This window comes from Mauremys reevesii, linkage group 10 (assembly GCF_016161935.1).
Source record: "Mauremys reevesii isolate NIE-2019 linkage group 10, ASM1616193v1, whole genome shotgun sequence".
NCBI lineage: Eukaryota > Metazoa > Chordata > Testudines > Geoemydidae > Mauremys > Mauremys reevesii.
The window spans coordinates 1,643,669-1,658,192 of record NC_052632.1 but is presented as its reverse complement, the minus strand read 5'-3'; the positions used below and the strand labels follow the sequence as shown (position 1 = coordinate 1,658,192).

Here is a 14,524-nt window from a genome sequence, read left to right as displayed (position 1 = left end):
TGAACAAAACCGGCCCCAGGACTGACCCTTGGGGCACTCCGCTTGATGCCAGCTGCCACCTAGACATTGAACCATTGATCACTACCGGTTGAGCCTGACAATCTCGCCAGCTTTCTATTCACCTTATAGTCCATTCATAGTCCATCGTATACAGGGTTTAGTTTTGTTCAATAGCTCTCAGCACCCTCACTATCCAAATTGTTCCATGTGACTTTATGGAGCGAGCACCAGAAAGGCTGCATGCTTAGCAACAGGCCCAGCTACGCCTTAGCAGGAAGGCTGGTGGCAAGACCAGCTGAAGGAAAAATCCCAGGGAGGCCACAGATCCCATGCAATGACTGATATGCATTTTGAATACATCAGGCTGGAGTCACATTATAAAGGAACATGCTTCTGCAAGCACATCATACTATGGTGATCAGTAATGATTAGACAGTAATGGTTTAATGAAGGAGAAGTAACAGGTAAAAGAATAATGAGATGAAATGTAATTAAGGGAAGTTTGTAATAGCTAATCAGACTAACATAGCATGGCAGAGTAGGGGTGAAAAGCACATTGCTTGGCTCATTTAAAACCTGCCTCTATACAGCACTAGAAAATGTAGGAGTTGAGCAGAGATCAGGTGAGATTTTCTTATCCCCAGAAGGTCACCAATGTGTTACTATGTTGCCAAATAAGAGCGGAGTAGGTAAACAAATTTCCACAAAACCTTTCCTGACAGAAGAGAAGAAGCTCATTAGCTGGTATTATACATAACACAGGACATTCATGCATTAGTCCCAGGGTATATGAACTAGATCTTCTCCTGGCAGTAGAGGAAGGTAAAATGTCTTTCCTAGATTTATCAGGAGATTTTGGTAACTTGAGTCCACAACATTTTGTTGATTTGCCTTCAGAATCTCACAAGTGGGGGGCTTTAAGTAGATTTTCCTTCTTCTTTGGAGATCTTAGAGAAGGTAATGTGTACTTGCCACCATTCTTTACCTAGGAAACTCCTGGTGGTCTGTAAAGCTGCAGCTTTTTGTTGCTCCTGTTCAATATGCATGTATGACCATTGGGGACATCGTTGGTACTGTAGATTCTCTTACTATGTTGGTTGGTCAGCTCAGTGAGAATCTTGAATATGGACATTTCTATGCTTTCCCACTGCCTAAGAGGTAGAAAAGTCCATATAACAAACTAGATCCGGCTGAAGTGATGCTAATATGGGAGAAGCCTATGCTGACAAACTGGAGAGTTCAGAAAAGAGCTACAATGATTAGAAGTCTGAAAAACCTGCCTTCAGGGAAACTGTTAAACTAAACAGAATTTCTTTAAAGACAAGATTAAGAAGTGACTGTGGTCTACAAGTACCTGCTCAGGGAGAAGAATTTGATAGGGGTATTTAAAGCTAGGAGACAAAAGAACAAGGGCCAATAGCTTGAAGCTGAAGCTAGACAAATTTAGGCTAGAAATAAGAGGCAAATTTGTAATGGTTAGGGTAATTAGCCATTGGAACAATTTACAAAGGAATGTGATATATTCTCCATCACTTGAAGTCTTCAAATTATGATTGCCTGTCTTTCTAAAAGATATGTTTCTAGCTCAACTAGAAGTTATGGCTTTGTTGCAGGAGTTGGTGAAATTCTCTGGCCTGTGTTATGCAGGTCAGACAAGATAGTCATAATGGTCCCTTCTGGGCTTAAAAATCTATGAAGCATTTAAATAAATGGACAGGGGTGAAAGTGCAATTTATCAAGTCTGGATGTATGGCCTGTGTTGATGCTGTTCAGAGCTCATGAGGACAAGAAGGGTGTTTTGAAGTTCTGGAAGAAAGAACACCACAAGCCAGGTACGAGCCAAAGATTGCCCTTAGCTCACGCAGCACTTATGTGTCTGACAGACCATAAAGCCTTGCAGCTTTCACACATACTCTAGGCCAAGCTTCAAATGCCCCAAGGGGCTGCTAGACCCAGGAGATGTGGGGGGAAATATCCAAGACTATGAAAAAGAGAACTAAATTAAGCTAACACCTCAAACTAAGAAACTCATCCTAAGACCTAGATTTTATACAGAAAACAATTCAAGACCAGCTAGCTGGCCCCGAGCTACTGAAGGATATCATCCTTTATTAGTATGGTCAGTGAGGTTCCTGGCTCCAACCATCACTGCTGGTAAATAGGTTTGAGCTACAGTCATATACATTCCATATGTGGGTTCAGAGAGGCAGTTCTCAAAGAATTAGAGCATTCTTAAAATGATTAATCTCTAAACTACTGGTCTTCTATAATCAAAATTAGCATGTTCTTTTTATAATAAGAATATTTAGCATCAGGGAAGAATTAAAAGTTCCAAATAAAGAAATGCATTTATCTAAAAGCATTTATTTAAACAAATACACTCTTTGTACTGTACAGATGTATGATATCAAAGCTTTAATACATCTGAAAAACTGGAAGTTAATGGAAATGCTGACAGCTTGTAGCTTTATACAGTATTTACATTCTAGTAGTTACAATAGTGAATAGGAAGGTTTAAGGAATTGTCTGTTTTTAGGCTTTGGTGGTGCCATAATCCCCAGTTTCCTACTGGTTCCTGGCATGACTGTAGTAGTACCATAAGATGTTGAACTGTAACTTGAGGATGTCTGGACTTTGGCGTTAGAAGAGATCTTTTTGTTGTTGATATAACCCCTAGAAATTTGGAGAAAAAATGATTTAGCATATCAACATGATATCCAATACCTTACATTTTATCTAGAACAGAAGTGTCAAATATATGGCCCATGTGCCAAATCCACCTGCATGATGTATTTATGTGGCCTGCATAAACACATTCAGATTCTCCAGAATCTAATCTTTCATTTAAAAACAAAAGTAAATTTCTAACGCTCATGGCTGCAGAGGTAACCTTTTAAAGGTGAACCAAGTGTAACGTAGACTATGTCGTCTGCAGACAGCCTGAAACAGTCATGCAAAAGGGTGAAGTCCCTTGACCTCTATTAATCTGATTAGTAGATCAACTTTAAATGACACCTCAGTGACAACCTTAAATATTGAAATCACTGATCATTTTAGAGGCTAGAATGGTAGGGAAGTTCACTGGATTGGAAATTGGGAGTTGCTGCAGAGGAGGAAATCCAGAAAAGATGGAAAGAAAGAGAGAGGGCAGAAACAGCAGTGGGATTAAAGGGGAGCTTATTTTCTCTCAATAAAGGCACTGAATAAATAACTGAACATTTAGTTAGTACATACAGGCCATTGTCTTGTCTTGCTCTCTGTGAAAACCACCTACTGACATCAGTGGGTGTTCCACTGCATTGTGAGTATATAGTCCTGATTCTATAGCCAGGCTCAAGAACTATAATTAGTTATAGAATTTGGCCCTCTCCTCCAAATGAGTTTGACTCCCCTGATCTAGGAAAGGTACAAAGCAATTTACAGACCTTATAGGAATTACATACAAAGCCTGTTAACAGAATGGTTTCAGAGTAGCAGCTGTGTTAGTCTGTATCCGCAAAAAGAACAGGAGTACTTGTGGCACCTTAGAGACTAACACATTTATTTGAGCATAAGTTTTCATGGGCTACAGCCCACTTCAAGCTGTAGCCCACAAAAGCTTATGCTCAAATAAATTTGTTAGTCTCTAAGGTGCCACAAGTACTCCTGTTCTTCTTGTTAAAGAATGTTGTTTAAAATGCAAAACTCAGACATTAAGAAATGCCAGATCTATGGTTGCCTGCGCAATAATTCTGCACTCCTGGCATTTCCATCCTGAACAAGCAGGAATCTTGAGCAAATGATCATATACTGCAAATGATCATATACCTAGACTGTTCCATAACACAAATGCACAAGGGGGCAGAATGAATGTTATAGATAACCATAAATCTGGAATCTCCCAACTTTCAAGTGCTTGACCGTACCACCTAAATAATGTTCTTATAGTGTAATTTTCTGAGTGTGGTTTTCTAACTGTATTTTTAAAGAAAAAATAAATGTATTAGTGTAACTAACAACCACTCCTCTTTGTTGGGTGCTCTGTATGAGAAGCTGTGGGCAAGAGAAGGGGGGGGGGGGGGAAGACAAAATGTTTACAAATGGAAAAGGACAAACCAGAACACAAAAGTAACTCTCAAGTTTCCAAAATCACTTTCTAGCTCTAATTCCAAGTGAGTAAGCAAAAAATATTAACAAAAGATTCCTGACAGTATCTCTTTAAATTCTTCTCCATCTGTTGCCTTGCCTGCAAAAGTTTAAAAAACAGTGGAAAGGTATGCCAATCAAATTATGGCTTGCTTTAAATTAATATCAGAATTAAAAGCTGCTGCAAAGCAAGCAACTTCGATAGGCGCTTTTGGGAAATATAGATACCACCAATTAGAGTGACAAAGGAAAACAAGAACATTTGCCCCACCAGCACATTTGCAGCTGTGTACTGTACTGAAAACCACAAAACTAATGTTTAGTAATGAACTTAAATTTCAGGGCTCTGGCAGGCTGCTTAGCATGTAAAAGTATATTTACTCAAGATTCCAGCTGGAAAATTACAACTGGGGAATGTCTGTCCCACTTTCATTTTTAGGGAACAGAAGGAGATTTCAAAGGGAAGGCACAGAATCAAGCTTATAATATTTTTTTCATTATCTGAAAACAGTTGTGTGTGTAATGTGAGATTTTTTTCAATCCCTGGATCCCTCAGTTTACTGTAATTCTACGGGAGGGATACAAGTCTTCCAGGACCTTAACTTGATTAAAATGAGACTGGTGGAGCGAAATCCTTAATGTATTGTCATGCATACGATCTGTCTCTTACTTCAAACCCATTTCCCAGTGCTACATGGGGTGCATTTCTCCTCACACTGTTACCCTCCTGGATGCCTGGACAGCAAGGAAGAGATCATCTGCTCTGCATTCCATATTCTAGCCTTGTGTGAAATCAGAGAGAGATGAGCACCTCTCAGATCCAGGGACTCCACAGGAGTCATATGTGCTTCTGGAGTATCACCATTGTACAATGACGACTTTATAAAGAGGTTATAAATACTTCCAAATCCATGTTTTTCATGCTGCCTCTCTCCTCCTTCACCATTTTCCTATTGACTATATTCTTCAACATTAAATGAATTAAAGCAACCTTAATCCAACACTCTAGTGGGTATTTTTATCATCATGCTACTTTGGTTAAACCAAAGTTACAAGTATTAACATTACATACCCCTTAGAACGAGACTGCTGGCTACCACCACAACCTGTTTTTTTCTTCTTGGATTCTCTGAAGAATGGTAGTCTTTTCCTCTTTTTTCCTTTGTTTGTGCTATTGCAAAAATAGCTAGAAGTTGTATGTGTGTCCTCTACCTCCTCACGCTCACGTTTTCCAGCATCTGTGCCCGCAGTTTGGTAAGAGTCAGTGTCTTCTACAAATGGACATTTTGTTAAAACTAATGCAACTGGGATAACTTCCACAAAATTCCTAGAGCAATCTTGATTTAAAAATGGTCAGTGATGGAGAATCCACCAGAACCCTTGGTTCTAATGGCTAATTACCCTCCCTGCTAAAAAATTATGCCTTATTTCAGCCTAAATTTGTCTAGCTTCAACTTCCAACCATTGAATCATGTTACACTTTTCTCTGCTAGATTTATAGTTGACCAAAGCATAAGTCATTGGAGAACTTTAGTCTGTGATTTGTTCACCCATGCTACAATGCTAGCCCATAACTAGTGGATGTGAATAGGAAAATACAGTGCAAGATGCATCTAAAGGCTGAAAATCTCCTCTACGCTCCCAGCCATGAAAGGAGGACCAGATGATCAGCAATCTTACTTTTCTTCTCTCATTCTTACCCAGGACCTTTGAAGTCCAGTTATCCACCACTGTCTATTTTTTTTTTTTTTTAAGACTTATAGTGAATCTCTCCTCTTCCACCCCCAACCCTGCCACTTGCCTCTTAGTTAAGGATCCTTCTGTGCTCTGAAAAGCCAAAATTTTTAAAAATGAAAGTTTGAACACAGGCCATAAAGCTGTATTTTAACATGGACCCCTTTTATTTATGTAATTTCATACAGAGAAAAGGCTTTTAAATAAAAAGCACACCCATTTAAACGCAAGGCATACGATACCTAGCAGTGTCCATTCAGAGTACTTTTGCATGACTTGAATTATTTCTGCACCATACTTTTCCAGTTTGTCTTCTGTAACACCATCAATCTGAAGCAAAACCTCCGAGTCAGAAGACAAAGTTTCTGTATGCAGACATAAAGAAATCTGATTAGATCAAATTTATATCAGACAAAACAGATTTTGCACACTTTAAAAAAAAAAACAAAGGAACATTTGTAGGTTTCAAATTCAGGTAAAATGTAGACAGGATTGAATCAGACAACCAGATGTATTTTTGGAATTTTGTTGGAAGATGGGCAACATGTTTCCCATCAATAAGATGTCAGAACTACCAACTCCCATTCACATACTAAACAAGGAACAAACTGAATCAGAGAAAATCTTAAATACTCTTTCAAGAGCTCCATTATAGAGCTTAATATGCAATAGACAAATAGCACTGAATCATGCCCATCAGAGCAGTTTAAGAACGGGGGTTTAAAGAAATCAGGGCAGAATAGCACATATGCCTCTCTTCCAGCAGACCACCTCCCAGTTAGTTAGCATGTACACTACAGTCAGCAGCAAGCTGAAGGATGGAAGTCAATCAGAGTGCTCTCAAACGGTCACAAAGCGTGTCCCCCCCCCCCAGTGTAATCCCACCCTGGGATGAATCCTGCTCTGAACCAGAAATAGCCTACTGCCCCCATAGGAGTTTTGGTCATGAGGATAAACATTACCTGCTATTCTCTTGAGTGTAGCAGTATTAAAAATATTGAAGTAATGGACATCAAAAACTTTTCCAAGAGTTTTGCAAACATCTGTAAGTTCCACAAGACATTTCTTAACCATCTCTTCCCGTTGTGACATTTTTGTCACTGAAGCCCTTTGCTTTCGAATACTGCTGGCATTCTCAGTTTCATAAAACTCCACCTATTAAAATGAGAAATTAAATAAGTAATTAATCTATAGGAGAGAAATTGCAGAGCAGTTTAACAGCAGATATCTGGCCTTTAACCAGTAAAAACAGGTATTAAAACAGAAAACTCTTTCTGGATAACATTTGTTATTGACTTAAGGTAACTGTTTACCCAACAAGAAGAACAACTCTACACAAGATCCTTTTTATGTGTATGGAGTTTTTCCACCAGGGATCCCAAAGCCACGTGGTTACTAGGCATAATCCTTTTTAAAGGATTGTGGGACTGAGTTCACAAAACACAGGAAACAAAACCAAAAAACAAAAAAACCACACAGCAAGTTTGGGTGGGGGCTGATGGAGCTTGTGGGACTATTGTTGAGGACTGGCTGCTTAAAGTGACTTCTCTATTTTACCCCTACCTACACAGGACTGCTCTGAAAGGGGAGATACCAGTGCGCTGGCTAGGCAGCCTCTCGTAGTTCAGCTTTCCTTGGAGCTTAACACTAGTTGGTGAAAAGGGCTGAGGAGCTGCAGATGGACTGGGGTTAAGAGAGAAAGGAGCAGGGCAGAAACAGCTTCAGGGAAAGGAGAGAGTTGCTTTTTTCCTCCACTTAACTAGCTCCTTTTGAGTCCTAGGGATCACAGAAGTTTGCCAGTTTTGTTTCTCCCCTTGTGGGGTGTAACCCAGTTGATGCCCCCTCATGAACCACTTTTTGAGTCGTGCCCCGCCACTTGAAAAGTGCTTGGTTAGAGCATTGGACTGGAAACCAGACCTACTGCATTCTATTCCCTACATGTGACAAGTAATTTCTGTACCTCAATTTCCATTGTCTACAAGTAGGTTATACGAATACTCTTGACAACTAACTGGAGTTTTGTAAAGTTTAACTAATGGTTGCAAAGCACCCTGAAATTATTGAATAAATGATATTATAGAAATATAGTTATTTTTGTTTTTAAACTATTCTGGCACTCAATGTAAATTCAAAGTATCTGCATGTTCTTAAAGAAGAGAAGAGCAACATCAGTTTCATTTTAATTTAAGAAGGAAACACCAATGCAGAATTAAAGAAAAAGTAAATTTGTTACACACCTGTAGATATCCATTTAGGACAGCCTGTGCTTTCTCTCCTACCGTTACATATGCTACTGCTTGCTCGGCAGCAGTGATATACAATTCTTCCTCAAGAATCTTATCCAGTACCAGCTTTCTAAACAGCCTTTCCACATTATGTCGCGAGTAAGCAGCTCCCTTCCCAAATATACCGGACTGAATCCTAGCACTTTTCGTACCTGTTTAGTAAGAATACACAGAGTTGGTCTATTAACCTAGCCAGTAAGTTACACAACTGTGGAAGGCTATGGAGCCATTTTGCACAGCCCGTTCACAAAAATCTGAACAAGTGGCAGAAGGTTAAAGACTTACAATAATTATCATTTTATCTACCCGATATAGTCTGGTTAAGGCTAGGGGTTTTATTTCTTCTAGAACACATACTATATGGATTACTTTCAGGAAAGAACCCTATTGGTATAGATCTTGTTTCAAGCTTTTGTCCGTGCTTTATGGCCCCTCTGGCATACAGCCAAGATTTGACCCACACCAAATATTTGAACGGTAGAACAGAACTTACCCAAGAAAATGTCAATCATCATGTTCAACGTATACCTTCCAGAACCTGCATTTCTTCTCCCCATTTGTCCACAGTGCTCTTGAACAAATCTTATAATACTTTTCACTTCATCCGTCACATTTCTTGACTTGTAATCCTATCACAATAGATTTGATTAGAAAGATTTGTTTCCATTGTAACTAATACCATTTGCCACTGACAACTTTGTTTCTCACTACTAGGCTTTTTCAATCATAAGTTAATTCTGATCCTCATATAGATTAGTTATTGCCTGTTTACACTGATATGCCATTGCCATGGGAATTTTAGGTTAGTAAATAATCCTTTGAAAATGTAAAAGGATCACTAAAGTTAAAGAACAGATATTTCAAAGCGATTTTACTGTTGTACAAAATTAATACAGTATTCCAGAAGACTGGAAAAGGGAAAGTATAGTGCCAATCTATAAAAAAGAATAAGGACAACCTAGGGAATTACCGACCAGTCAGCTTAACTTCAGTACCCAGAAAGATAATGGAGCAAATAATTAAGCAATTGATTTGCAAACACCTAGAAGATAATAAGGTGATAAGTAAAAGCATGGATTTGTCCAGAACAAACCATGGCAAACCAACCTAACAGCTTTCTTTGATAGGGCAATAAGCCTTGTGGATGGGGGGGAAGTGGTAGATGTGATATATCGTGACTTTAGTAAGGCTTCGGATACTGTCTTGCATGACCTTCTTATAAACAAACTAGGGAAATATAACCTAAATGCAGCTACTGTAAAATGAGTGCATAACTGGTTGGAAAACCACTTCCAGAAATTAGTTATCAGTGGTTCGCAGTCATGCTGGAAGGGCATATCAAGTGGGGGCCCGCAGGTATTAGTTCTGTTCAGTATCTTCATCGATGATTTAGATGGCTGGCATGCAGAGTACACATATAAAGTTTGTGGACAATACCAAGCTGGGAGGGGCTGCGAATACTTTGGAGGATAAGATTAAAATTCAAATTTATCTGGACGAACTGAAGAAATGGTGTAAAATAAATAGGATCAAATTCAATAAGGACAAATGCAAAGTACTCCACTCAGTAAGGAACAATCAGTTGCACACATACAAAATGGGAAATGACTGCCTAGGAAGGAGTACCGCGGAAAGGGATCTGGGTGTCATAGTGGGCCACAAGCTAAATATGAGTCAATAGTGTAACATTGTTGCAAAAAACAACCAGTCAAAACAAAAAACACCGAACATCACTGTGGGGTGTATTAGCAGGAGCGCTGTAAGCAAGACATGAAAAGTAATTCTCTACTCCACACGGATTAGGCCTCAACTGAAGTACTGTGTCCATTTCTGGGGGCCACATTTCAGGAACGATGTGGACAAATTGGAGAAAGTCCAGAGAAGAGCAACAAAATGATGAAAGGTTTAGAAAACATGAGCTGAGAGGGAAGATTGAAAAAATTGGGTCTGGTTAGTCTGGAAAAGAGAAGACGGAGAGGGGACATGAGAACAGCTTTCAAGTACATAAAAGAGGAGGAGGGAGAAAAACTGTTCTCCTTAACCTCTGAGGATAGAACAAGAAGCAATGGGCTTAAACTGCAGCAGGGATGGTTTAGGTTGGACATTAGGAAAAATTTCCTAACTGTTAGGGTGGTTAAGCACTGGAATAAATTGCCTAGGGAGGTTGTGGAATCTCCATCATTGGAGATTTTTAAGAGCAGGTTAGACAAACACCTGTCAGGATGGTCTAGACAATACTTAGTCCTGCCTTAAGTGCAAGGAACTGGACTAGAAGACGTCTCAAAAAGTCTCTTCCAGTCCTACAATTCTATTTGGTTTAAAAAAGCTTATACACTCAAACTGCAAGAGTAATGTCTGAGTATTGTGTTAATTGAGTTAACTAATTTAAAAAATATCCATGTAGTATTTACACAACTCAAACGTAATGAGAGTTGGATGTATACATTCTAATGCATCCAAATGATAATATACTACCTAAAGTCTACATTATTTTATTCAATATCATCATCGGTTTAAAACTGAGAAGAGTGTGGGGTAGTGCTCTGAGCACAGGATTAAGCACTAAAGTCCTTTGGACTAGAATATTAACTCACTGTGGAAACAAACACCTTTCTGCCTCAGTTTCTCCATCTGTAAAATGGTATCATACTTACCTACCTTGAGGTATTATGGGGATTAGTGTTTGAAGTCCTCTGCAGTTTAAAAACTAGGTGTACTAATTCAATCAGCAGACTTATTAAAGAATCTTACATTTTGCAGAAAAAAAATCCTCTTGCACTTTCCACCTTTTTTTTTTTATTAAAGTAACGGGACTTCCTTTCTAAGGCACTTAAAAACTATTTCTTAACTTTTCTTGAACACAATTTAAATTGCAATTGAATACCTTTTAAAAAGTTAATTCAGAGAAAGGAAAATATAATTAGGTCAATATATATGAATTAAAGCTAGCCTTTAATTTGTGGATTAAATTTGGAATAGTCATTTTTAAAATGTCATCTATTGAACTACTAGGAGCACCAGATATTTAAACCAAATATCAGTAGATACTTGATTGGCCTGCAAAGCTGGGGAAGCTGGAAGAAAAAAGTGGGTTTAAGATATCCATCAACCCTTTTGTGTTACTCCTGGTCACACTAGCAATCTGCTGGTCAATAGACCTTGACCTGTAGAGACTGCAAACCCTCCTCTTCCCCCAAACTCCTACCCAATCCATTCCAAATTAGTATCTATTACCATGTGGCAGCTTTGTGCCCCTCTGGCAGCACAAAGCTGCCTCAGAGCCATCTTAGATGGCAGCTGGAGGATTCCACCTGCGGGGGAGAATTCCTAGGTGGCAGCGCCACCACAGTGAGTTCTGTGCCAACTTCTTCTGGAGCAGTAGGCATGGCTGGGAGAAAAGAGGTGTCGGAGAGTATCCTTAAACTTCACAGTCCTGAGCTTCCCCAACAGTTCCTGGGATCCACATGCAGCTAGTGTAAGTCTGTTCTAGGTTACACCTTGGGACCAACTCAAAACACATGGTATCACAGGGCATGAAGGATCTCACTCAGCATCTCTGTATCTGCCTTCTAGAATAGATTTGCAAGTTTTCTTAAGGCTGGTTAAACACACACACACACACACACACACACACACACACACTACTTTAAGAGCTCAAATTTACAGATGATGTAATTTTTTACCTTCTTTCGACAGCAGTTGTCACAAGTTACTTCTGGGTGTTCCTTACAAAAGTTAAGATTAAAACCAGTTTCCCCAAAGTAAGCCAAAAGCTGTATTCTCCGGCATTCGTGTACATTCTCACAGTAATGAACCATACTGTAAAGGTTGTCAAAGTGGGTTTTTCTTGTTTGACTGTTTCCATCTTTTTCCACTGAAATAAAAGGGATGCATTCATTGTATTTGTTACACAATGTACAAAAAGGCTAAAGTCATTACTGATCAAACAAATTACCTCAAGCACTTAGATAAAAGTAGTCAGATACCTAGGCAAAAAAATACATTCTAAGCCAGTGAAGGCATCTCATTCCACTTTCAAGAATTTAACAACATGAGGGACAAAGAAAGCCATAGACATGTCTGCCCCAAAAGTAAAAAGTTTGGAAATTCTGCAAAATGAATAAATTGGTTGGGTTTTTAAACTAAAACTAAGGTATAGATAAAGAAAATTTTCAGAGAGGGGAACAGTGAAAGCATGCTGGGGGGACCCTGCAACTACAGTGACCCAGTCCAGTGTTATATGGCATTCTGAAGATCTTTAAATAGCAAAAGAATATGTAAATAGAACAGGACAAAAACTTAACATGACTGAACTACTTATTTCCTGTTATAACGTTTGATATATCAGAGATGGGAGCCTTTGCTTACTTTGTATTAGCCTTCTAAGCCTGGTTACATCACTATAACTGTAGAAAAGCAAACAGTGAGAAACTTCACCATCTCGTCCAGCTCTGCCAGATTCTTGATAATAACCTTCCATAGATTTAGGGAGAGATGCATGAACAACATAGCGTACATCTGGTTTATCGATTCCCATGCCAAAAGCAATTGTTGCGCATATGACCTGGAATAAGAGCCATAAATTATTATACAATCATAAAGCTTTGCAAGGTATTCATACAGCACTTTAAACTATGAATGTATTGTGATCACCCATATGTTGAGCCCTACCAAATACACAGTCCATTTTAGTCTATTTCGTGGTCATAGGATTTTAAAAATTGTAAATTTCATGATTTCAGCTATTTAAATCTGAAATTCCACAGTGTGGTAATTGTAGGGGTTCTGACCCAAAAAAAGGAGTTGCGGAGGTGGGTGTCGCGGTATGGTATTGCCACCCTTACTTCTGCGCTGCTGCTGGTGGGACGCCGCCTTCAGAGCTGGGTACCCAGCCAGCAGCTGCCACTAATACCACGACTCCCCTAAAATAACCTTGCGACTCCCCTGCAACTCCCTTTTGGGTCTGTACCCCCAATTTGAGAAACACTGGTCTCCCCCCGTAAAATCTGTAGAGCATAGGGTAAAAGCACATAAAAGACCAGATTTCATGTGGGGGAGACCACATTTCACAGTCCGTGATGGGTTTTTCATGGCCGCGAATTTGGTATGGCCCTACTAATATGATCCTGTATTGAATGCAAAATTAATTTTGGTGTATTCCCAAAAGAAGACAGACACATTCAGTCAAAACATTTATATTTACAAACATCAGCTACCTTCCCAGAAAGAGTCTAGTGGTTAAAGCACCGAACTGAGAGGAGATCGGGGTTCTAGCTCCTGCTCTGCCATAAACTTGCTGTGTGACCTTGTGCAAAACACTTAATGACTTTGTGCCTTATTTTCTTCACCTGTGAAAGAGTGCCCTACCTCACAGCAGTACAAGGCTTCAAGTCCTTAACTTCTGTAAAATTCTTAAGTATATTTATTACTGTTGCTTATAAATATTCCATGTAAATACGATGCAGACATTAGCATTTCTCCTACAGAAGTGCTAGCAATTGTTTTCTGACACTCTATTCTGCACAATGATTTAATTCCATGTCTAGTCGTGTAAGATTTTTATATTAACTTTGGTTTCATTTTTTATGTGCATCTTGCTCTAATTTATGCTTTGTGTTTTTGAGAGAGTCTCACATTCTTCCTGTAGAATCTCTATTAACCTTCTCATTTGTTTTTCCCTTTTACCTGACACCCATCCTGATTAATCCATTTTCGTTGTACAAGATCTCTAACAGTGTCACTGAGGCCAGCATGATAGGCAAGTGCAGCAAGACCCTTTTCCTGTAGAATGTCAGCAGTTTTGTTACAGTCCTGCCGTGAGAGGCAGTAAATTATTCCAGAGTCATCTGTGAATATAAAGGGAATGTTTGTGCAGGAATGTAGGTTCTTCTGTTTCACAAGTATCAATAGCCTCTCAGTCAACCAAGCAACAATAAACGTTTGCATGGTAAAGGCAATTTTCTTATTACCAGACATTTGTCAATTCCTGATTTAGATATTTTAACCTACAAGTCCCTTTTTCCGATTCATTCTCAACAGGAACTCCTACTTTAATGTGGCCCACTGATTAATCTTAAATCTTGGCATCAAAGAACTAAATTACTTTGCCTCCAACATTTTGTTCTACATTTACCATTTACCCTCAAAAGGCATAGGAGAGTAGAGTTTTATGTATACACTGCTGCCTTATACAAGAACTGTAATTCATTCAAATGTATATGAGCACAGCCAGCTACAAGAAGATTCAGTACTCACATGGATGATATTTTTTGATCCATTCCAAGCAGTCCAATGCCACTCTTTTTGGCTTTTTGGGCAATACATCATATTTCAAGTTATGCCTGTTAAAGCTCATAGTAAACCTAAAACATAATGTCCAA

General features: G+C 39.0%; 1 protein-coding gene across 3 annotated transcripts in view; it reads right to left on the bottom strand.

Annotated features, from left to right (window-relative positions):
* Positions 1 to 2,344: 2,344 nt before the first annotated feature.
* Positions 2,345 to 14,524, bottom strand: part of BLM (BLM RecQ like helicase) — a 31,826-nt gene continuing 19,646 nt past the window's right edge. For 2 of the 3 annotated variants that reach the window (XM_039492933.1, XM_039492935.1), the window contains exons 13-22: positions 14,400 to 14,506; positions 13,830 to 13,990; positions 12,513 to 12,708; positions 11,828 to 12,018; positions 8,638 to 8,773; positions 8,097 to 8,296; positions 6,822 to 7,014; positions 6,102 to 6,224; positions 5,198 to 5,396; positions 2,345 to 2,673 (exon numbers count right to left, since the gene is read on the bottom strand). In XM_039492933.1, the coding sequence (XP_039348867.1) occupies positions 2,493 to 2,673; positions 5,198 to 5,396; positions 6,102 to 6,224; positions 6,822 to 7,014; positions 8,097 to 8,296; positions 8,638 to 8,773; positions 11,828 to 12,018; positions 12,513 to 12,708; positions 13,830 to 13,990; positions 14,400 to 14,506 (1,687 nt within the window). In that variant the 3' untranslated portion in view covers positions 2,345 to 2,492. The remainder of the gene's footprint in view (positions 2,674 to 5,197; positions 5,397 to 6,101; positions 6,225 to 6,821; positions 7,015 to 8,096; positions 8,297 to 8,637; positions 8,774 to 11,827; positions 12,019 to 12,512; positions 12,709 to 13,829; positions 13,991 to 14,399; positions 14,507 to 14,524) is intronic. The other variant, XM_039492934.1, reaches the window with a different exon arrangement.